Source organism: Rosa chinensis, chromosome 2 (genome assembly GCF_002994745.2).
Source record: "Rosa chinensis cultivar Old Blush chromosome 2, RchiOBHm-V2, whole genome shotgun sequence".
NCBI classification, from domain to species: domain Eukaryota; kingdom Viridiplantae; phylum Streptophyta; class Magnoliopsida; order Rosales; family Rosaceae; genus Rosa; species Rosa chinensis.
This window is the reverse complement of record NC_037089.1, coordinates 5687576-5709463: the sequence shown is the minus strand read 5'-3', so window position 1 is coordinate 5709463 and position 21888 is coordinate 5687576. Positions and strand designations below refer to the sequence as shown.

At 39.4% G+C, this 21888-nt stretch overlaps 6 protein-coding genes across 7 annotated transcripts; 4 read left to right on the top strand and 2 right to left on the bottom strand.

Annotated features, from left to right (window-relative positions):
* The first annotated feature begins 3538 nt into the window (after positions 1 to 3538).
* On the top strand, positions 3539 to 6232 carry LOC112190528 (derlin-1). The gene is made up of 7 exons (XM_024329961.2): positions 3539 to 3669; positions 4300 to 4435; positions 4511 to 4584; positions 4669 to 4762; positions 5007 to 5135; positions 5250 to 5410; positions 5780 to 6232. The coding sequence occupies exons 1-7, from the start codon at positions 3653 to 3655 to the stop codon at positions 5910 to 5912; spliced, it is 744 nt and encodes a 247-aa protein (XP_024185729.1). The 5' UTR covers positions 3539 to 3652; the 3' UTR covers positions 5913 to 6232.
* Positions 6233 to 6811: 579 nt separating this feature from the next.
* LOC112190530 (profilin-2) lies at positions 6812 to 8429 on the top strand. The gene is made up of 3 exons (XM_024329962.2): positions 6812 to 7113; positions 7375 to 7512; positions 7965 to 8429. Exons 1-3 carry the CDS (start codon positions 6985 to 6987, stop codon positions 8097 to 8099), a joined length of 402 nt encoding a protein of 133 aa, XP_024185730.1. The 5' UTR covers positions 6812 to 6984; the 3' UTR covers positions 8100 to 8429.
* Positions 8430 to 9806: 1377 nt separating this feature from the next.
* Positions 9807 to 10882, top strand: LOC112187346 (profilin). The gene is made up of 3 exons (XM_024326101.1): positions 9807 to 10073; positions 10240 to 10377; positions 10505 to 10882. The coding sequence occupies exons 1-3, from the start codon at positions 9951 to 9953 to the stop codon at positions 10637 to 10639; spliced, it is 396 nt and encodes a 131-aa protein (XP_024181869.1). The 5' UTR covers positions 9807 to 9950; the 3' UTR covers positions 10640 to 10882.
* Positions 10883 to 11610: 728 nt separating this feature from the next.
* Positions 11611 to 12595, bottom strand: LOC112187345 (caffeoylshikimate esterase). The gene has a single exon (XM_024326100.2). The coding sequence runs from the start codon at positions 12553 to 12555 to the stop codon at positions 11611 to 11613; it is 945 nt and encodes a 314-aa protein (XP_024181868.1). The 5' UTR covers positions 12556 to 12595.
* A 272-nt stretch (positions 12596 to 12867) lies between these two features.
* LOC112187343 (cactin) lies at positions 12868 to 14883 on the top strand. The gene has a single exon (XM_024326098.2). It carries the CDS (start codon positions 12936 to 12938, stop codon positions 14709 to 14711), a length of 1776 nt encoding a protein of 591 aa, XP_024181866.1. The 5' UTR covers positions 12868 to 12935; the 3' UTR covers positions 14712 to 14883.
* Positions 14884 to 15089: 206 nt separating this feature from the next.
* LOC112187344 (glucan endo-1,3-beta-glucosidase 13) lies at positions 15090 to 18660 on the bottom strand. 2 transcript variants are annotated; one of them, XM_024326099.2, is made up of 4 exons: positions 18087 to 18660; positions 15720 to 16997; positions 15584 to 15614; positions 15090 to 15474 (listed from the first exon to the last, which is right to left on the bottom strand). In XM_024326099.2, the coding sequence occupies exons 1-4, from the start codon at positions 18139 to 18141 to the stop codon at positions 15342 to 15344; spliced, it is 1497 nt and encodes a 498-aa protein (XP_024181867.1). In that variant the 5' UTR covers positions 18142 to 18660; the 3' UTR covers positions 15090 to 15341. The 2 variants fall into 2 exon arrangements, with proteins under 2 accessions (XP_024181867.1, XP_040370517.1); XM_040514583.1 differs by lacking the exon at positions 18087 to 18660 and adding an exon at positions 17161 to 17375.
* Positions 18661 to 21888: the final 3228 nt, after the last annotated feature.

The following is a 21888-nucleotide window of genomic DNA, read 5'->3' as shown; positions in this document are numbered from 1 at the left end:
GATTTATGGATAATTAATGTCAGAATTGTGATTGCTTTAGGTTTTCGGAAATGGAACGACGCTAAGGAGAAAACTTGTCGCTTCGCCACGACGTGTGGGGTTTTTTGGGCTATGTTTCTCCCTTGTTCGGCCATATTGGAAATAACAAAATTTGGAATATGAGAGCTATAGGAAGAGGAGGAAGAACAAAATTGGGTTACTATAAAAGATAATTTTTTGGGTGTGAGATGTAAAATAATTGGTAGGTATTTATAGAGAAATTTTTAGAATTTTTAAGAATATGGTTTTTTTTTTGTTACCGTTTGTTAACGTTACAAATATATATATACATATTAATTACCTAGCCGTCAGATCTGCTCAAACTATTCAATCCAACGTCCCATATCATTTGACCATATCTAGGCTGATGTGGCAACTGGCCAAGCTGGGTCAAGCTTTTAGTCATGGGCTTGCCCTTATTCTTCGACTGGGTCAAGTAAGTTCATACTATGGCTGGTTAAGAAGCAACCGGTGGAAGCTCCATTTTGCTTCTCTATGGTCACCACCTCACCAAATCTAGGTGGAGCTTGATCAAGAAAGCAACCGGTGGAAATGCTCTTATTATCATATATAGTTCTTGTCCACGGTATGACAAATATTTTTTTACCAAAACTTACAAGGTATTAGAATAAGCCTTGTTGAACGGTGCTCGCGATCTAAGAATTTGATATTACTAACAATGTCCGATGGCTCAGGAAACTCGTAAGATGAATAGTGGATGGTTACTTTTTCCAATGCCGATGCATTCTTAAGTAAGTATTTGACTAATCACAGTTTGATGATACCTTTTCTGGGAAGATCTCCCTCCAAAGTCTTTATTTGATGAACAAAATCCAGTTTCTTGGATTCCCAGTAACTTTTAGTGATCAACTTCTTCAACTGTCAAAAAACATGTACATTCACATGCAAAAAGGAAAAGTTTTCAGAGAAGATGAAATAAAATGATGCTTGCCTATGAAGTTGAAATATATATAATTAATACTATGAAGTTGAAATATATGGAGCATTTAACGATATATACTAATTAGCTCTTTTGTGTCGATTAATTTGGGGTGATGTTAATTTCTAGTAATGAGTTGTTGTACTTAAACGTGCATGTCTAACTTTGAGAGTCACTTGAGTTGCCCTTTTAGAAGAAAAAAACGAGTTCCTAAATACTGATACCGGCTAGTCTAATTTGATCTCTAAAAATTGCGGAAGGCAGTTAATATTTTAGAAAATTACATATAAGTGTCACTTTTGTGACCTCGCCGGAGGTTGCCGGAAATCTCACTAGAGTAGCTTTTGTAGTAGCCGGAGTTCACCTGAGACCCGTCAGAGTTGGCCGGAAACCTCGTCGGAGATGAGAGATATGATGATTGTTGACTTTTTACTCTAGTGGCATTTATGTAAATATATTGATTTTTATATCCAAAATTTAACACATTTTTTAATCTAGTGGCTTTATGAGGGAAAAAAAATGGTTGGTGGCCTTATGGCTAAAAAAAACATTCAAAAATGCACTTATATATAATTAACCCTTAATATTTTACACAAAATCCCACGTAGCTACAAATATTAAGTTATTGTTACAACACAATTGCACAAACCATATAACAAAATTAATTTTTTTTTAGAAAGTAAAGGTTTTACTTCTTTCTGTACGTAGTATGAAAATATGTTGCAACACAAATCATAAGGTTCCGGAAGTACTAATGCACATTGATCGAAAATTTTCTTAACAATGCGTTCAAGTCTGATGTCTCAGGAAACTCTTGAGTGGAGTAGTGCACGATTATTTCCTCCAATGCTGGTGCATTAGACATTAATATTTGACGACTTTCGGTTTGATGATATCTTGTTTCTCAAGATCTACCTCTAAAAACTTTATTTGATTAACAAATTCCAGGTGCTCGGAGTTGGCCGATTCCCAGTAACTTTGAGTGCTCAACTTTCTCAATTGTCAATGAACATATCATGCACGCAAGAAGAATAACAAAGGGTGGTCAGAAAAAATGCAATGAAATGATAATAGGATAATATTGCTTGCCGTTGAAGGCCGGTGAAATTCAATATGAAATAGGGTTGTGAAACTTACCCTACTACCTGCATTTACTTTCTTTCTCCTTAACATGATTTTTGTCCCCGCCACAGTGGATGAATTCATCTCACCATCAAGATATATATGATCTGATGGACAGATATTTCAAACTGGGAAATCTTCGGAGGTAGGAGGCCTTTTTTGGTTGTGCTGCACCGTTAGTATGTACATTCAAGTTTTGTACAGTACCGAGTTTCAGATTCCATTCCTTAACAACCTGCAACACGAAACATATTAATCAATAGGGACTGAACCGTAGTACAAAACACAAGAAATACACACACACACACACACATATATGTAGTTGCTAGGCATATGCGCGCGCGCGCGTGTGTGTGTGCCTGAAGAATATTTTCGTCTACATATAGAGTTCCGGCCTTGCTGCTTATCAGTATTTGGACAATTCTAATAAGTTCCTCCTCGCTGTTGATTTAAAATAAAGTCTAGCAAATATTTCAGAAACTTGAAGTTATCCAGGTAATAATTTTAAGCAATAACTCCTTCCAGCGCCAAAAAATTTAGATATGGAGCAAAAATCGTTATTGTTTTGGTGCCAAAATGGAGGCATATTATTATGTCGGATAGGCTCTTGGCTTCAAAATTAATACTGTCATAAGCACCACTTATTGACAACCTTTGAAGAGATGGGCAAGCAATACTAATTAAGACTTTTCACCCTAACATCCTGTACAAACAAGTCTTCCAACTTTTTACACGATTCGGAGAGCCACTTGGCAAACAAATCTTCTGGCTCAACTAGAACACCAGTAATCTCTTAACGTGGAGGTTTGATGTCAAAGTACGTAGTACTAATGTGGGGAAACTCTTTTTGTCCATTTAGTCGATCGAAGCTTTTTCAAAGATTGGCAATGTACGTACATTGGTACACATGCACTAGGCCAGAGTCTAGAGATAGGTCGACTGTACGTCTAGAATCGAGATGTTGAAGATGGAAATATCAATCACTCTGACATTATCAGTTGCAATTGCTTTACTAATCCATCTATCCAGGAGCACATTTTCTACATATTTATCACTTCTTCTTTCTGAAAAAACTTCCAATGAAGACAAACATAACGCAAACTCTTTTCTTCAAACACTTTCTCACATGCAGTACGTGACTGTTGAGAAATTCAAAGAACTTTTCTCTTTTGTTTGGATCGTCTCCGATTCCTCCTGAATTAACACACATCCTTGGAAGCAATGTGTCGACAAGTTCAGATAATAATAATAATACAATTGATTTTAGGGTTTAGCTAGCTCTTCGAATTTAACACAATTAGGTAATCCAAGTTCCATTTGAGAAACAAGAACCAAGTTCAGGCCCATCTCGGCCCAACCCAAACCCATCGATTCACACGTGTGAGGATCAAGAAACGTGCACGTTAACTAAGCATTAGAGAAGCTTCTGGTAATGAAGATTCGTTTTCTTAATTCCCAAGTTGTGGTGTGTTCACAATTTCAGAGCGCGAGAGATCTGACCTCGCTGGGTTATCACTCACTGAAAATCAGTTTCTGAATTCTGGGTCTGCAATGTCTTCTCCTGCTGAGTAATACCCTTTGTTTCCTTTTTGGTTCTCTCAGATTCATTGATTTCTTGTTTCCTGTTGTTCGTTTCTGTCCTTGGGGTTTTGTAGGCTTTTATATAATGCCAGTTTATTGAAATCTGAATGTTGAATTCTGGGTTTGCTTTGTTTTAGACTTTTAGTTATTCATTTGCATCAATTGGTATCCTGTACTTGAATTTAGTTGAGTTTCTGTGAAGCTGGACTGACCCTAGTACATTAGGAATAGGGCCTTTTTTTTTGGATTAACTCTAGGGTTTTGTGGAAATTGTAGAACTGGGTATAAGGAAAAAAAACCCAACTTGTGTTGGGTTTATTTATAATCACTCTAGGAGCCTTAAAATTTGTTTTACTTGGGAAGCATGTTAAAGAAAATAAATCAGATTTGGACCTTAACATTTTCTTGTTGTTTGGCTTCGGATGAAGTTAGATTAGCAACAGTGCCTCTAGTGTTTTATTGAAAGTGTAGTATTATGATTCCCCATGTAATTTTGTCTCCATGTGCTAATGGCTTTACTATTGTTATCTTATGCACCAGTTCTTGTTTTCGCTAAGATAGAATTGTTGTAATTGCTTCTTTTGGTCGTTCAACGAGTTGTTAATTGCTTGTTTCAGATTCTATCGGTCACTCCCACCCATAAGCAAGGCTTACGGGACCATCTGTGTGGTGGCAACTGCGGCCTTTCAATTGGGACTTTATGATCCTCGAACTATTGCATTATTATATGGACCAGTATTTTCACAGTTCCAGGTATGGGTTTCATATTTAAGATTTTGTGTTTAGTGGTGACAAAGAACACTCCTTTAACTTCACCATCTGTTGTAGGTGTGGAGGTTGATTACAAATTTCTTTTTCCTTGGGAAGTTCTCTGTCAACTTTGGAATTCGCCTTTTAATGATGTAAGTATCTGTATGATCCCTGATCAGATGATTTATAAATAGATCTTCATCACTTCTGATACAAAACTGCTAATGATTGTACAGAGCAAGATATGGAGTTCAACTTGAAAAGGGACCATTTGAACGTCGTACTGCTGATTTCTTGTGGATGATGATATTTGGAGCCCTGACATTATTGGTGTGTGAGTTGTATTCATCTTTTTTTTTTGAAAGGATTTACTGCAGTGTGTAGAAATTAAACTGGACCTCATTTGAAACTGAAAGGATTGTGCGTGGTGTTTACTTTTAATCCTGAATTATTCATATTCTTGTTCTTATTTTGTCTAAATATGGTATTGGCTTGCTAGGATTTAGTATTGTTGAAATATATACCATCTTTATTTCTCTTGTTTTGACCTCTTGTGCTTGTCTTGAAATTTTAGGTTTTATCCACCATCCCACTGTTTTGGTCTCCATTCTTGGGGGTATCTCTTGTGTTCATGCTTGTTTATGTCTGGAGTAGAGAATATCCGAATGCTAATATCAACTTATATGGCCTCGTGCAACTTAAGGTATGAACAGTGGTATACATTCCCATGTTCTGTTGGGTGTTCTATTTTGTTATGTATCTGCAGCTGCATATCTTAATGTCTGTGTGTTCATTGTCATTAATATTGTGATTGCAGGCATTTTATTTCCCCTGGGCGATGCTTGCTTTGGACGTCATATTTGGTTCACCAATTTGGCCAGATCTGCTGGGAATCATTGCTGGACATCTGTACCACTTCTTGACCGTGTTGCATCCATTGGCAGGTGGAAAGAACATATTGAAGACTCCAAGATGGGTGTATCCTTACTTCTTTATTTATTTTCTGAAGTGATATTTACACAATCCATTCGTAGCATATCATTTGCTTGAACTTAGTTTCTCTCCCTGCTTCTCCGTTGCATTCAACCTTTAGCTCATTGCTGTCCAGTTTTGTTTGGATCCATGTTAGTTACCTAAGAAAGATATAGCTCATCTATCATCATAATGCTCTTCTTTTGTAGTGTTAGTTTTCAGTCTCTTGTCCATTCAATTTAATGCTTTTGCCCTTCATGTTTCAATAGAAAACTAGTGCCTCGTTACATCTACCATATGGTAGTGATTGATTTCCTACTGTATCAATAAATCACCTGCTCTTCCCTATAGCTTTTCTTGACTGTTACTGCACAGACATAAAATAGTTGCAAGATGGAGGATAGGTGCTCCTCCACTAACAAGCCGATCCCAACCTGCTGCCGCTGCTGCTGCCGCTCCCGGTACGGGTGTGGCTTTCAGAGGGAGGTCTTATCGACTTAATGATTAATTGTGGTCTGTCAAAGGGCTGAGAGTCTGAGACACCCCAATCATTTCAACATTCTCAGAATCTTTGCTGAAGGCAAAACTAACAAGCACAAAGGATGCAATTTGGTGATAGGGCTCTAACTGTTGCATATGTAGCAAAACTTTGTTTTTCCCCCATTGAGGTTTCATTTTCATAACTCGTTAAACTTGTGAAGAGAAAGGAATTGCTTTCGACATAGCTTGAGTTTCTCAGAACAGATATTGAATGAATGCCGATGGTATAGAGGAAATTATAATGTCAATTTCATTCATTCTAATGCATTGTCTGTTCGAATTTTAATAGACAGCTGCGTTCCCCGGTTCTTGTGATAATTTGCTTGGTAAGGTTATGCTAAAAATTGGGTTCCTTGTCTTAGAGGGATCAAACATCCATCTTACTAATTGATGTAACAGATGATATGATAATCAATTACCAACATTAATTTCTACGAGAAAAATCCAGATGCGGTTCAACATCATCATGAGTTTCGTTCACTACTTCAATCAACCCTTCTAACAGTGCTGCTACATTTTTCACAGCACCTAATTTTCCTTTTGCGTTTTTGGGTTTCGTATCTGAATTTGAGAAGTTGTGAGACAGGAAGGACTGCTCTCAGGGTATGGTGGGATGTGGATTTGGAGAGGAAGGAAGAAAGTGCCATGAAGTAAGGTTAAAGATAAATAGTAATTTCTCAACGGAAGCAGAGGAAAGTTCGTGAAAAAGAGCAAAGACCAAGGGTAAAATGACACATGGTAGAGTAAAAGATGAAAGTTGAGAGAGAAATTAGAGGTGAACCATCAGATGAGATCCAATGTTTCTTAGCCTTAAAAGCTTTCTCTCCCCACATCTCTCCTTTCCCTATTTATAATTTCCTTGTCAAACTAACCACCACTGACCAAGCCACAACATTAACTCCAAAATACAATTCAAGGAAGGCCCTCCTTCACTTCCATAACAATATATCATCCAATGTTATAGGCATAGCCTATAAACAACAAAGAAGAAGCAAGAAAGTGAACAACATCAAAGACACAGAGTAACCAGAGAAGGAAAAATGTCGTGGCAGACTTATGTAGATGAACACTTGATGTGTGACATTGATGGCAATGGCCAGCATCTTGCTGCCGCGGCCATTGTTGGTCATGATGGCAGCCCCTGGGCCAAGAGTGCTAACTTCCCTCAGGTCCAACCCCACTATTAGTAGTACTCCATCATCCATCTTTATCCATTTGCATTTGAATGCTTGACTTCATCTGAATGTTTTATGTTAGCGGAATCATGTCAAGGCTGTGGTTTACAATGTGATCCTTAATCTGACAATGTACCATGATATGATCTTATTTGGTGTTAAGTGTGTTGCATTGTGTATGCAGCATTGAGTTTGACAAATAAAAATTGCATGTCCTAATTGTGGATTTTGGTTCATTACTTACAATATCTGCAGTTTAAGCCTGAGGAGATCACTGCTATCATGAAAGATTTCGATGAACCTGGAACCCTTGCTCCGACTGGCTTGTACCTCGGGGGAGTAAAGTACATGGTAATCCAGGGAGAGCCCGGTGCTGTTATCCGTGGGAAAAAGGTGATCATCTCATCTCTTTATACTTAATCCTGTCAATGAGATCATCTACTTGCTTAGTTATCAATGTGCTATCATAGGAAAACCAACTCATATATGCTAAATGCATGCATTGTAGTCTAGTAGTCATGGTACAGTGGTACTTACACCAAAGACTGCAAGCCCTTCAAATGCCCTCCAAACCTTTATTTTCCCAATCTTTCTAGGTTAACCATATATGTGAGTATCAGTACCTTAAGAGTAGCCTACTGGGCTAGTTAAGGCGTGTATGAATGTAGAACAAGTTTGCTATAGTAGAAATGGATTGCAATGACAAATCAAGAGCCTTGGAAAATTGATGATCTCTAACTTACATCATATCTACTATAAAATCAATCTCTCATGTGTGTTAGGTTGAATTTTACAGGTTATTAAATATAGACTAAGATACCCTTAATTTGTAATTGATTCTTCAGGGCTCTGGAGGCATCACTATAAAGAAAACTGGACAAGCACTAGTATTCGGAATCTATGAAGAACCAGTGACTCCAGGACAGTGCAACATGGTTGTTGAGAGGTTGGGAGATTACCTTGCTGATCAAGGCCTCTAGGGTGCTTATCTATCATCAAAAGTTTACGTTTTGAACTTTGCTGTTTTTATTTTTACTTATTTTTTTGGGGGTTTCGGTTCCAAGTTTGCATATCCTTCATCCATTAGCCTGCAATTGGTGGTGAAGACATTGTTGCAAGCAATAACCATGCGAGAAGGACTAAAAGCAGTTTTTTGATCAATTGCATAAACTTGATATTTTCATGATATAATTTGTATCCTATATTCCCTATTAATTTCTCTTGTAGCTTTTCTCTATGGTACATTATTTCATTGGAACAATCTTAAAGAATCTTTGTCTGGCAAAAGTTTGCCAGCACATGTTTGAATATCTAGCTGGTGTGGTTTGTGATTTGTGGAATTTTTATTTCTTTTTCATATAAGTATGGAAATGATGAATAGAATAAACTAGCTATATACAAATGAAAAGCATCTTAATCTGCTCTTTATATTCTGTCCTTGGCCATCATTGATGCACCTGTATGCTACATTGCTTGTAATTAGCACCTTGTGGTTTTCCAAAGAATAAATCCTCACATTTTTCTGTTGGATGCTTAAAGCGATATCAATTTATAGGTAATGCACACTCGTGTTAAACAGTCTAATAAGTCGTCAAATTTAAACCAAAGGCGAATTAGTTGATGAATGGTTCAGCTGGCACATAGAAGATTTGCCATTATTCTTATGCTCATGGAGGACCTCAGATGGTGCAAGTCGATGTCCTCACATATCATAGGGAATATCCAGTCAAGCATTCTTTGGGAAAGTGATGGGGCAGAAAATCAACAATCTAAAATCGCATTAGATTTACATTTACAGAAAGAAACATGTACTGTGACTGAGATAGATATCCTCCCACAGACTTAGCTTTCCAAAAAGTTAATCTATTTTATTAAAGCTTTGTTATTATTGGAAAGAACTAGCATCATGATTTTATTATAGAGGAGCCATGAGCCTGTTTGAGAAAGGGGTTTGATCATTTGACAACTAGCTACCTTTCTTTTGATTGTGTAGGGCTGGCTGAGGATAAGATGCTCAAATGAGCTGGTGTATTTGCCAGTCTATTCCATATTTCCATTCTGCTTTCAGCATTATGTTATTTATAACCCCTCTTAGTCTCTTCCCACACTGTTAATTAAAGTAACAATCAATGAAATTTCACCTTATGATCCAAGTCATCAACAGCTTAAAGCAAACCAAAGGGCACAGTAAAAGAATATTTGTCCATATCAATTAAGAACTGTAAACTCAAAGATCAATGCAGAGAACCAACCTTACTGTTCTAGAGGGTTGGGAAAACCTGCATCATATTGACTGATATAACTTCACAAAATCAGAAACAAGGTAGGAATGTGTTCCAACCATGATTGTATCTCATGTTTTTGAGTATGTTGTCACACAATAAACAACCTATCACATTCTCAATCCTTGACTAAAACAAAAAATCAAAAACCTATCTTTTCCGATAATATAATCAAAATGAACACGTTACTTATCTTTTATGTGTTACCGTCTTATATTCTAGTCGAATCTTTTATGACAATTTGTAGTTGTTAGACTATCTACTAAATCAGATGGGACTGGAATTTCATGTTGAGGTCATTTTTCATTTACTTTTACAAAGGGGTAAAAATCACAAATGAAAAAAGTTTGTTTGTTTGTTTTTATTTATTTAATAAGGAAAATATGGATCAATAGGATCTGTCATCATTCTTCAATATATAAAGTGTGTGCGGTGCGTTGCCTCAACGCTGAAATTCAGTAGAAGAAGAAGACTAGAGGCGCTTGAGCAGAGCCCAAAAGCTTGAGACTTTCTCCCCCACAGCTCCGATCAAACCCCAGAAATCTCAAGATGTCGTGGCAAACTTACGTCGATGACCACCTGATGTGCGAAATCGAAGGCAACCACCTCTCCGCCGCCGCCATCATCGGCCAAGACGGCAGCGTTTGGGCCCAGAGCGCCACCTTCCCTCAGGTTCGACCCTTTTGCTCAAAGCTTTGATCTTTATGTCCAATTTGAAGTTTGATTGACCCAATAGATTAGCCCCCTTTTTTTTGTGATTTGGGTTTTTGTTGAATCAAATCTTGGGATGAATTTAATGAACCTGAGGTTTTTTTGGGTTGTTGTTGTTTGGGCGTAGTTGAAGCCTGAAGAAGTTACTGGCATTGTGAATGACTTTAATGAACCTGGAACACTTGCTCCAACTGGGTTGTATCTTGGAGGCACTAAGTACATGGTGATCCAAGGAGAGCCTGGAGCTGTCATTAGAGGGAAGAAGGTAGCTGAATCTGATTCATTCTTGTTTCAAAACCCAATTCATGGTTTTGCATTGTGATCCAATTTGTGCTTATGTGTTTTGACCCAGTTCATGGTTTTGATCTGAGTTTTGGTGACTTTGATTTCAGGGCCCTGGAGGTGTTACTGTGAAGAAGACTACTCTGGCATTGCTCATTGGGATCTATGATGAGCCAATGACTCCCGGACAATGCAACATGATTGTGGAGAGGCTTGGCGATTATCTGGTTGAGCAGGGTCTCTAGACACCTTGGTATGTCTTGATTGTTTGGTGTGGTTGCAGTGAAAGCAAAACTACATGTACTAGTTGTGGTGGTGAGTGGAAACACATTTGGTGCTTGAGAAATGATGATTATGGTCTTTGTCTTATTATCTGTGTACTACTTTGATGGATGGTATTGTAAGATTTTAAAGTCTTGTTACCACTGGATTTCAGCAGATGGATGTGGCAAATTGTTTTGCATAAATTTATAAATACTTTTACTTCAGATTTGTGCGATTGATAGTTGGGTGCTGGCTTTCAGTTTTTGTCAAATCTTCTTTAACATGGATAAACCAAAACCCCCTGATCATCATATATTGAAGCATACAACAGATCATAGCTACTTGTACATTCTTCCTTGCATAAATGTATGGTGCTTGAAATCTGCACTGATGAAATTTCAAAGTTCATGGCATGGTTCCTTAGAGATGATTGAAGCAATATGGACTTTGAAGATTTCTTTTATTAGAATGTGGACTTCGAAGATGGTTAGGATGGTTCTCGGGGTTTCAGTAAGGTGACGGTGGTGGGATTTTTTTTTTTTTTTTTTTAGATGGTGGTGGTGGGAGTTAGTTGATGTAGATTAGACTAATTCCTCTTGTAGGCTTACGGTTGGGGGAATCTCAATTTCAAGGTACTTGGATTGTTAATTAGATCTTATCAAAACAGAAGAGGGGCCTTCTAATACATTGACATATCAATTCATGCTTTGCATTTCAGTAATTTTCAATCGTAACCTACATATACTGCAGAATTTATCTCACAAATACAAACATTAGTATACAGTGGTGATCAACAAATTTGTGATCACTCACCAGTAACAATTGAAAGTAAGTTTTGGTTTATCATCTACAGTTGATTTTGAATCTAATGACCGGCAATTACAAATCTCTTGGTCAGTATGTGCAGAGGAGAACATACTTTCAGTTCTCCTCGATTGAAATGTGAAGTTTCTTAATGTTTTTCACCATCCCTTCTCAACTCTCCCTCCGACCTTGAAGTTCCGGAGGTGCTTCTCCTGTCTAACCAATTGATTATGTCTGAAAACACAATCTCAGAATTCTCAATTAGTTCTCCATAGAGCAGACCATGCCACATATTCGGGTACAACTTCAGTGACTTGTCAGAACTCGAGGCCACCTCATAGAGCTGTTTGCTAACTGATGTGTCGGTAACTTTATCATCTTCGCCATGGAGAACTAGGAACGGCAATGTGATCTCTTGAAGCCTCTGTTCAATATCCGTGCTGACCCTCAAAAGTTCGTAGCCGGTTTTCAGACGAGGTCGGCCTTTGTAGAAGTAAGGGTTTTCTCTCATCTGTTTCCTAACCTCAGGTACTTTAAAAGCAACATCGATGATATCATTTGTGGGGATTATTTTCCAAGTTGGGATAACCCTGCAGAGTTTTTTCAAAAGACTGATCACAATAGGAGATGGCCTCATATCATCTGCAATCTTACACATGGGTGCAACTAAGACCGCACCATCCCAATATTGTGGCTTTCTCCTATGAACAAGCAGAGCCACTGCTCCTCCCATTGACTCCCCCAACAGATACCTCATTTTTCCTTTGTTCTCTTTGCTCTCACATATGTTTGTAAAGTGGTTGATGCAGTCGTCAACAACACGATCAAAACTCTTGACATAGCCCTTAAGGCCTGACGATCTTCCATGGCCTTCATAATCTATCCCGTATATGGCAAACCCCACTTTGGCTAGTCTGGTTGCGGTACTGCTCATGGTGATGCTACACTCCATGCCATATCCATGGCAGATGAAGATCAAGGCTTTGGGAGGTTTGTTATTGTCCGGAAGCCATTTGCATGTGAAAAGCTTCATTCCTCTAGAGTTTAAGATGTACTCCTCTTCGTATTTGACATTCCCCATATCACTGGCCATGATATTAAAAACAAGCAAAGAACCTGGTGCTAACCCAATTGAGATGTGAATTTCCACTTGATCTCTCTCTTACTTCTAATTGTTTTGCAAGTGAAGTGAATGAGGTCTCTGCTTTCCTTTATGCCCTATTTACAGGGAAATGAGGTCTTCTGAGATCCTTAAACAGGAGTGGTGATCAAGTATTTCCACCTCGGGTTTGGACAATGTAGCGGTTTCCTATTTGGATTTGGAATACCAGTCCAACTTGGATATGGAGTCCTACTTGGATTATATTTACTATTTAGTACGTTCTACTCCGTCTAGGTCGGGAGCCCTCTCTCTATAAGAAGGCAAAGGCCACCCCTCTACCTACTATCTTTGTTTTTTCTCTTCAAGATTCAATGAGTCGACACAGAAGAAGAAGATCGGAGTCCTCCGACAGCGATGAGAGCCATGCCCGTCACCACCGCAAGAAGAGGAGGCTCTCTGCGGAGGAGGAGGATCGAATGATTGCCGAGTACTTGGCCAAGAAGGCAGAGAAGAAGGCTTTAAAATTAGAGAAGAAGAAGAAAACCGAGACATTTGTGTGGCGAAAGAAGATAGAGCGTGATGTTTGCCAAGGCCGTGTGCCCCTTGACGACTCCTACTTTGCAGTTAAAGATGAGGAAGAAAGGAGGGCCGAGATCGCAAAGGTCAAGCAAAGAAGGGAAGAAAGGGCACGTCAAAGAGCACAACGTGAGGAGGAAATGGAGCTGCTAGCAAGAGAACGTGCCCGAGCTGAGTTCCAAGATTGGGAGAAGAAAGAAGAAGAGTTTAACTATGAGCAAAGCAGAATCAAATCGGAGAAAAGATTGAGAGAAGGGCGTTTCAAGCCTATTGATCATCTAGTTCTAATGTCTAAGCATCTGAATGGCAACTCCGAATCGGATGAGGACTTTGATCACATGGGAATGGATTTGAAAGAGCCTTACATGCATGCTTTCAAGGGCTTGGCAGTGGAGGGATTGGAACAGCTTCGGGACGACATCCAAATGAATCTTGATCATTGTAACAGTGCAATGCCAGAGCATGTAGGGTTTTGGGAGGCACTTCTGGTGGTTTGTGACTCGGAGCTAGTCGAGGCTCAGAGAAAAGATGCAGTGGATCAAGCTAGGGTTCGTGGAGAGGAACCTCCGGCTGAACGAAAAGGCTTGCACTCTAGTGTTGAAGCAGACGTCAAGGCTGTTCTAGATCAATATTGTACTCTTAGTGAACTGAATTTATTACAACGCCAAACGGAGGAGAAGGTGAGGGGAGAAGACAAACTAACTGAATTTTGGGAGGCTATTCATTCACAGCTCCCTGTATTAAAGGCCAAGGCATATTTGAAAGAGCAGTATGCTAAGATTTTGCACAAGTATCTGCAACGACTCGAACAAGAGGTGGTGGATGGTGAAGACAGCTCTGATATAGTCCATGGTTCACGAGCTGAACCCATGGAAGAGGAGGACAGGGAATATGAGACAGGCTCATTTTCGCCACAAGTGTTTCATGGAGATGAAAAGGAGCCAGTGATTGACGCCGAAGAGGACAGGGCTATGCTCGAAAGGAAGCGCATGGCTGTGGTAGAAAGACAACAAAGACGAATTCAAGCAGCTACCTCAACAGCGAAGCCACGTCCACAAGAAGTTGACTTGCAGATGAAGCAAGTGGCAATGAGAGCCATGGGAGAAATGAGGGAAGGAGATGTGGTGTTCGGCTCCGGTTCTGAAGTGAACATTAAACCATCAGAGCTCGCATACAACTCATTGAATGACAAGTACCGGCCTAGAAAGCCGAAGTACTACAACCGATTTCACACAGGATTTGAATGGAACAAGTACAACCAGACTCACTATGATCATGATAATCCACCTCCAAAGGTTGTGCTAGGATATAAGTTCAACATATTCTATCCTGACCTTATTGACAGGACAAAGACTCCGAGTTTTTATATCGAGAAGGATGAGGGTGTAGATAACAAGAACAATGACACTTGCATTATAAGGTTTAGTGCAGGGCCACCTTATGAGGACATTGCATTCCGGATAGTTAACAGAGATTGGGAAGTCTCTCAAAAGAAGGGGTATAAGAGCACATTTGAGCGCGGCATTTTGCAACTTTACTTCAACTTCAAACGTTACCGCTACCGCAGGTGATCCACAATGTGGCTGGTTTTCCGTCGTCCTTCGGAAACCTACATGAACTGGCACACCATTCCTTAGATGTTTCCTTTAATCTAATAGACAGAGTGTAGCGAACTTGCTTTGTTTTATTGAATAACATTGTAAGGTGCAAATCACCATCAAACACAGAATTTAAATAATACTTGATGCCATACTATTTTGTTTAAAAGCTCGGAACAAATTCTCTCGTCTGTTGCGTAACGTAAAACTTGCAGCCCAAAAGATAAACTCCTTTTTCCTCATAATTTTAGTTCTTCCTAGCACTGCTGCAATCTGCAATCTGAATTGGTTAGTTAGGTTCTTCAAAATTTTAAAAATTGCAGATTGTAGCTAACGAAACTCCACTGGTGATTTGCATATCAACCATAAGACCCTGCCAGCTCCTTTTAATAAATGCCATCCCACCTTCAGAAGATCCAACACTAATATACAAAACAGGGGGAGCAGATTGATCTAATACAGCAGTTACATTCTTTTTCATGTATCTGACTGAAACTTCCAAAACCAACAATTACACACCACCACTCCCTGCAATACATGAATCACTACAGTACAAAGATCACCAGTTTCCGTGGCAAAATACCTTCTGCTTCTCAGCCATGGTCAACTTATAAAAAGAAATGATATGAAAGTCATAAGAAAGCAAGTGAAAATCCATGCTGGAACTCCCTTCACCGTGGCAGAGGAAGTGGAAGATATTGCCGTTGTATTACTACTAGCTATAGTTTTGTTGCTCCTGTATTCAAAGTTGCAAACCAAGAAAGACAAACTTGGTAAGTATAGAGTTAACATTGATATTGATAAACGAAAATTGGAACTAGGTTTGTAGGAAATGTAAAACTCACCCTGCAGTCATATAGATGCAGCTGTCATAGCCTGCACGAATGAAAATCAGTTTTTGGTTAGTCCTTTCAAATGAGATTCACAAGCATAAAGTACTTAAAAAAGTGTGATATAAAATTTGGATCGTTGTAGACATACTTGGGTTCTTATCGACTTTAATCCCTGACCCTCCAAAACTGCAAGCAATATCTGTAGCCCCATTTTGCTGGTAATAAACGTTGAAAGCGTAAGATGCATGAGACACTGTATTATCAGGCTCAAAACAAGGCTGGCTGGGCTGAATCGGTGTACAGTCCACATTCCCAGAACCACAAGCCCAGTCTAAAGCATTCTGCAAGTCCGCTTCAGAAGCTTTACTTGAAGCAATGCACCAAGTTGTTGTTCCATTTGAACTGGTAACATTAGCATCTGTGTTCATATCCACAGCATTTTTTCCGGTGAAATCCAGGTTGTAGACGCTTGTCTGGTCAGGATAAAATAGCCCCCAATTCCTCTCAGATTCCAACCCAGGCTTCCTATTTTCATTGAACAAAGAGAAGAGGTAGCTATCCACCTTCTGTCCAGGTTTCGCAGGTGTGCCAGTATTGTTAATGACATGGCGAATCAGATTTGTATTGTAAGTTTGGGCATTGTCAGGAGTTGCAGCTGTCTCTTTTGGTGATCCTTTCGACGGCCAGCCTGTCTCAGTGACCATAATATTGATTGTTCTGAAATTCAGAGCCATCAGTGCATAATATATAGCATCAATCTGAGCATCAAACATGTTAGTGTACAGCAAACCGGTGTTTGGATCAATAACTTCTGAGGATGCCTGAAATAGAGCGTAGTCAAGAGTGACATTGCTTGGGGAATCTCTGTAAGCATAGTATGGATATATATCAATCATGAAGGGTGACTGGTTTTCGGCAAGAAATTCCAACATGGGCTTCAGGAAAGATGCATAGCTGCTACTAAACGCCCCCGCAGAGGGAGGGAATGATCTAGACAGAACACCGAGGGAATGTGTACTTGATACTTTAATCTTCTTACTAAGACCAGCTTTCTTCAGTGCTGTGAGGACATTTCTCATGGCAGGTACTACAAGGGCAGAGACATTACCGGTGGTCTCAGTTACTTCAGCTCCAACTGTTATGTATGTGATCTTTGTAGCTGGATAGTAAGGCATAATGCTGTTCTTAAGCCAGGTATCTGCATTAGTTTGGAACTGAGAAAATGGCAACAAGTCTGAATTCGGAACCCCAATCATAAGTTCAACACCAGTGTTTGCAAAGGCCTTGAGGACCTGTATGTTAGAGTCATAAATCCGAACATATTTGATGTTGTGAAGCTGCACAAGCTGAGCAGCTTTGTCAGGTGTAGGAAGGTCATCAGCATTTCTTCCATAGCAAATTCCCACAATGCTTCCTTGGCTAAGATCTGTAACAACATTCAGATGATTCAGGCAAATGAGTATTCAATGAACTCTGAAGACATGGGTTAACAAAGGACTGATTAAGAAGGGCTAAATATAGAAACACTAAAAAGATTTAGGACCAAAACACTAAAACCATATGTAGTGTCTAGTTCCTACTAGTCATACCCATTGTTAAACAATTTCAACAATTACTACTCAGAACAAAGGTTTCCCTTCAATAGTTAAATCCATCTTCTACTATGATTACATGAATTGCAAGCTAGCCGGCAAAGAACCCTATCTCAAAACCTATCAACTACCTACTCACTTTAGCTTATAAGTTAAAAAACACAGTAAAGTACATCAAATTGAAGATTAGCCATTCTCCCCACAGCAATCAATTATCAATGACTGTTCTTTTCATATCATTCTTACAAAATGTATAATGCCAAACTGGACAGAGTCTCGAAAACTCCACTCCATTATTGAATTGTAGCTGTCCGTCAAAGGCATAATCAGAAACCCCACTAAGGCACCAACTTGCAAAAATACAAATACAGGCATTGCAGAACACTTCAAAAGAATATATAGATAAAGTTCCAAACTAAACCAACCAGTTGACCAAAAATCCAAAATATACCCAGAAAAGTTTAAAGTCCTAAATACATTAGTATTTGATAGCTGAACTAAGCTCTCATAAAAAAAATAATGACCCCTGGAGCTAAAAGCAAGCTAAGCACCTAAGCCTATAGTCCTTCCACCAAAATACCAATCATTACTCAGAAAAAAAAAATGAACTTGAAAACTTTAAACTGCTAGACTCTTCTAGGATCCAAGGCAACGTCTTTAAGAAGAAAAGGTGAAAACTACAGAAACCCAATAGGCCAATAATGCAGCTAAAGTGGAAACTTGGAAGAAAACCCCACCGACATTTTCTATTTCATGTGTGGATTTGCAAATGTTCATCAGATACCGCTACACCAGAACAAACAAAGATTCAAAGAAGGCAAAAATTCAGCTGAGACATTAACCCCCATTACATACAGAACAGAACGAAACTAAATTCAAAGAGATTAAAGAAGAACAGGAAGAACCCAGAAAGAGAAACAAACCGAAAAGTAGAAGCAGCTGTGAGAGGGCAAAGACAAGCCTGAACCCACTAGCCATTGCTCTCTTTCTCAAACTTCTTCAACCCACAAAAATCAAGCAAAGTCTTCAACTTTCTTGCTCCTCCTACTTCTGAGATGGCAAAGTCTTCAACTTTCTTGCTCCTCCTAGACACCAACGGCTCTATTCTCTTTTAAGCTCAGAGCTCGAGAGTGAAAAGCACACTTGCTATAAGCTTCGTGGAGTTCAATCTTGAGCAGTACAGTCTTTAGTGCTTGTGTCAGGGACACAGGACCGGACTCGGGGCCACGATTATGAAATTTGGTTTAATCAATGGCCTCGGTTCCGGAACCTTTTCGGATGTCTGCTCTGCTGGTTCCCCACATATATATATATATGTCTAAACTCTACTGGGTGATACTTAGCTACACTCCACCTGAACGGTTCTATTCCCAGGACTGGTTTGGGTTTAAATATTCAATTTTTTCCTGCAATGTTACACAAATCTTTGTTTCTTGCTTTAGGGATTTTTGGTCTCCTTTGCCTGGCTTTTTGTTTAGTGGAATGACCAAAAATCCAGGGTAAATGTTGCTAGATTTACTTTTGGTACATCCAAGAATGTTTATTATATTGAGGAAAAAACATTACGAAATGAATGACTAGTCAATAGAAATTACGAAAGGTGTTGTAGAGAATTAGATAATTGTATTGTATTCATCTCACCATGAGGTTTATATAGGGTTACATCATGTATACAAAAGGCAATACATAATAATAATCGCACATTACAAGTATGTCAATCGCATACATTATGAGTCTGTCAATCGCATACATTAAGCAATACCAATTGCATGAATAGTCATTATCATTTACAACACTCCCCTTTGGATATTCCATGTCAATAGTGTTGCCTCAGCTATGCGCTTCTAAGTTGCCTCGTCAAAAACCTTGCCCAGTAATAAAAACCCTGTGGAAAAAAAAAACCTTGGTCGAAGGAGAAAAAGAGCACAACGCACGTGAATGTGGAGTAGTCGACATCCTTCCACACTCCCCCTTGTGCCGCTCAAACTCGGTGATGAAGTTTTGATCGTTGCCTCACTAAAAATCTTGTCAGGTAACAAAAAACTTGTGGGACAAAAATAACCCTAATCGAATGGCAAAAATAGCACAACACGTCTTTCACTTTTCGAGATTGAATATGTAGACATCATACCTCCCCCTGATGTCAAGGTCTTCCCTTGATTTCTATAATTATGGGAGTTCGGATAACTTTCTTAATCCGATACTCTTCACATGTTTCTCGAAGGTGGATTTAGGTAACGACTTGGTAAACAAGTCTGCTACATTATCCTCTGAACGGATTTGATTCACTTCAATATTTAGAAGTGTTTGTTGTTGCTGATTGTAAAAGAACTTAGGCGCTATATGCTTGGTGTTGTCGCCCTTGATGAAACCTAACTTCATTTGCTCAATACAAGCTGCATTATCTTCATAAATGCATGTAGGTTCATCTGTAGTAGACTTCAAACCACAAGTTCCTCGAATTTGTCTAACTACAGACCTTAGCCATATGCATTCTCGCATGGCTTCATGTAGAGCGATAATCTCTGCATGATTTGAGGAAGTAGCAACAAGGGTTTGCTTTGTAGACCTCCAAGATATCGCAGTGCTTCCCATGGTAAAGACATAACTCGTTTGGGAGCGACCTTTGTGAGGGTCAGAGAGATACCTGCATCAGCAAAACCTATCAAGACATCGTTGTCATTTTGATGGAAGGGAGAAGGAGCACGGAAGGTGGCATTTTGCCTTGTGGAGTCTGATCCCACACTTCCGTTATTTCTTTTCTCTCTGTAGGGATAGAACAAGCCCATATCAATCAAACCTCTCAAGTATCGAAAGATTGTCTTTATGCCAATCCAATGGCGGCGTGTTGGCGCAGAACTGTGTCGAGCTAACAAGTTCACTGCGAATGAGATGTCCGGTCTTGTGCATTGAGCTAAGTACAATAATGAGCCTATTGCACTTAGATAGGTCTTCGTCCTCATTCCTTGGACGAAACGGATTTTTTTTCAGGCTCAAGACTACAACCGATCATGGGAGTACTCACAAGCTTTGCTTTATCTTCATTAAAGCGCCTTAATAATTTTTGAGTATATGCTGACTGATGGATCATAATCCCATCACTACGGTGCTCGAGTTATAGTCCGAGACAAAACTGTGTTTTCCCAAGATCTTTCATCTCAAATTCGGATTTCAAGTACTTAGCAGTTTCCTTTAACTCATCTAGAGTTCCAATTAGGTTCATGTCATCGACATAAACTGCTACAATTGCAATCCAGAACTTGTCCTATTTATAAACACGCATGGGCATATTTCATTGTTAACATATCCCTTCCCAATCAAGTAGTCACTTAGACGGTTATACCACATCCGTCCGGATTGTTTCAATCCATATAGTGAGCGTCTCAATCTTATTGAAAACGCGCTATGTGGTTTAGAGCCACTTGACTTGGGTAATTGAAGTCCATCTGGAACCTTCATATATATCTCTGAATCTAGATCCCCATAGAGATATGCTGTAACCACATCCATAAGCTGTATGTCAAGTTTTTCGGAAACTACCAAACTGACAAGGTAGCATAACGTTATAACGTCCATTACGGGAGAATATGTATCTTCGTAGTCGATTCCAGGGCGTTGTGAGAATCTTTGCGCCACAAGGCAGGCTTTGTATCTAACAACCTCATTTTTCTCATTACGCTTTCTAAAAAAGACCCATTTATGGCCAATAGGCTTTATACTTGGGGGTGTCAGCGTTATAGGCCCAAATACCTGTCTCTTTGTTAGTGAATCTAATTCAACCTGGATCTCATCTTTCCATTTAGGCCAGTCTGCTCTTCGTTGACATTCCTCAACGGAGCGAGGTTCGATATCATCGTGTTCTATAATTCCTTGAGCAATAGAATATGCAAACACATCATCAAGGAAAATAGAATCTCGATTCAACGTCTCATGTATACTAGTGTAATTCATGAAGATCTCCCTATTCCCTGGAATTGGTTCTAACATTGGAGCGTCCCCCAATGATGTCTCTTGGACATAACCATAATCCGGAATATCTTCATGAGACAGGTTATTTATGTCAATGATTAATGGATCTTTCTGTGCCAAACTCGCTTTCTTTCTCGGGCAAGAATCCATCGAACTTTTGGGTCTCCCACGTTTCCTTGCTGGGAGCCCGGCCTGAGCCACATTGCCATCACTATTAGTGGTGGAGGCGCCATGCCCAATACCCCTAGAGGTGGCACCATGTCCATAATTTTTAGGGACATCAATCCTTGCAGGCACGTTTGTAGCAGGTATATGTGATCTTGTCACTTTAGCGATATCAGAAAACGCATCAGTCATAGGGTCTGCTACGTTCTGAATATTGAGAATTCTCCGCACTTCAATTTCAGACTGTGAGGTTTGGGGATCAAGATGAGACAAAGTGGGGACAGACCACGACAATTTCTATCGTTCCTGTTGAACATTATTGTTCTTATCTCCCCCTAACGAATGGAAGACTGTCTCATCAAAGTAATAATCAGCAAATCTAACGGTAAATAGATCGCCTGTTAAGGGTTCTAAGCAGCGGATAATGGTTGGAGAGTCATATCCAACATAAATGCCTAATCGTCTTTGAGGACCCATTTTGGTGCTCTGTGGCGGCGCAATTGGTACATAAACTGTACACCCAAATATGCGTAAGTGTGAGACATCAAGCTCATATCCAGTAACCATCTGGGACGCAGAAAAGAGTTGAGT

Excerpts from the sequence above, each read along its gene's own strand:
- LOC112190528 (XM_024329961.2), top strand. Across the intron at positions 4,763-5,006 it reads TTGGAGCCCTGACATTATTG|GTTTTATCCACCATCCCACT; the intron begins GTGTGTGAGTTG and ends TTGAAATTTTAG. Across the intron at positions 5,136-5,249 it reads ATGGCCTCGTGCAACTTAAG|GCATTTTATTTCCCCTGGGC; the intron begins GTATGAACAGTG and ends TTGTGATTGCAG.
- LOC112190530 (XM_024329962.2), top strand. The coding sequence starts at position 6,985 with ATGTCGTGGCAGACTTATGTAGATGAACACTTGATGTGTGACATTGAT. Across the intron at positions 7,114-7,374 it reads AGAGTGCTAACTTCCCTCAG|TTTAAGCCTGAGGAGATCAC; the intron begins GTCCAACCCCAC and ends CAATATCTGCAG. Across the intron at positions 7,513-7,964 it reads CTGTTATCCGTGGGAAAAAG|GGCTCTGGAGGCATCACTAT; the intron begins GTGATCATCTCA and ends TTGATTCTTCAG.
- LOC112187346 (XM_024326101.1), top strand. The coding sequence starts at position 9,951 with ATGTCGTGGCAAACTTACGTCGATGACCACCTGATGTGCGAAATCGAA. Across the intron at positions 10,074-10,239 it reads AGAGCGCCACCTTCCCTCAG|TTGAAGCCTGAAGAAGTTAC; the intron begins GTTCGACCCTTT and ends GTTTGGGCGTAG. Across the intron at positions 10,378-10,504 it reads CTGTCATTAGAGGGAAGAAG|GGCCCTGGAGGTGTTACTGT; the intron begins GTAGCTGAATCT and ends CTTTGATTTCAG.
- LOC112187345 (XM_024326100.2), bottom strand. The coding sequence starts at position 12,555 with ATGGCCAGTGATATGGGGAATGTCAAATACGAAGAGGAGTACATCTTA.
- LOC112187343 (XM_024326098.2), top strand. The coding sequence starts at position 12,936 with ATGAGTCGACACAGAAGAAGAAGATCGGAGTCCTCCGACAGCGATGAG.
- LOC112187344 (XM_024326099.2), bottom strand. The coding sequence starts at position 18,141 with ATGGCTAGTGGGTTCAGGCTTGTCTTTGCCCTCTCACAGCTGCTTCTA. Across the intron at positions 16,998-18,086 it reads ACAGCTGCTTCTACTTTTCG|ATCTTAGCCAAGGAAGCATT; the intron begins GTTTGTTTCTCT and ends ATGTTGTTACAG. Across the intron at positions 15,475-15,583 it reads TGCATCTATATGACTGCAGG|GAGCAACAAAACTATAGCTA; the intron begins GTGAGTTTTACA and ends CTTTGAATACAG.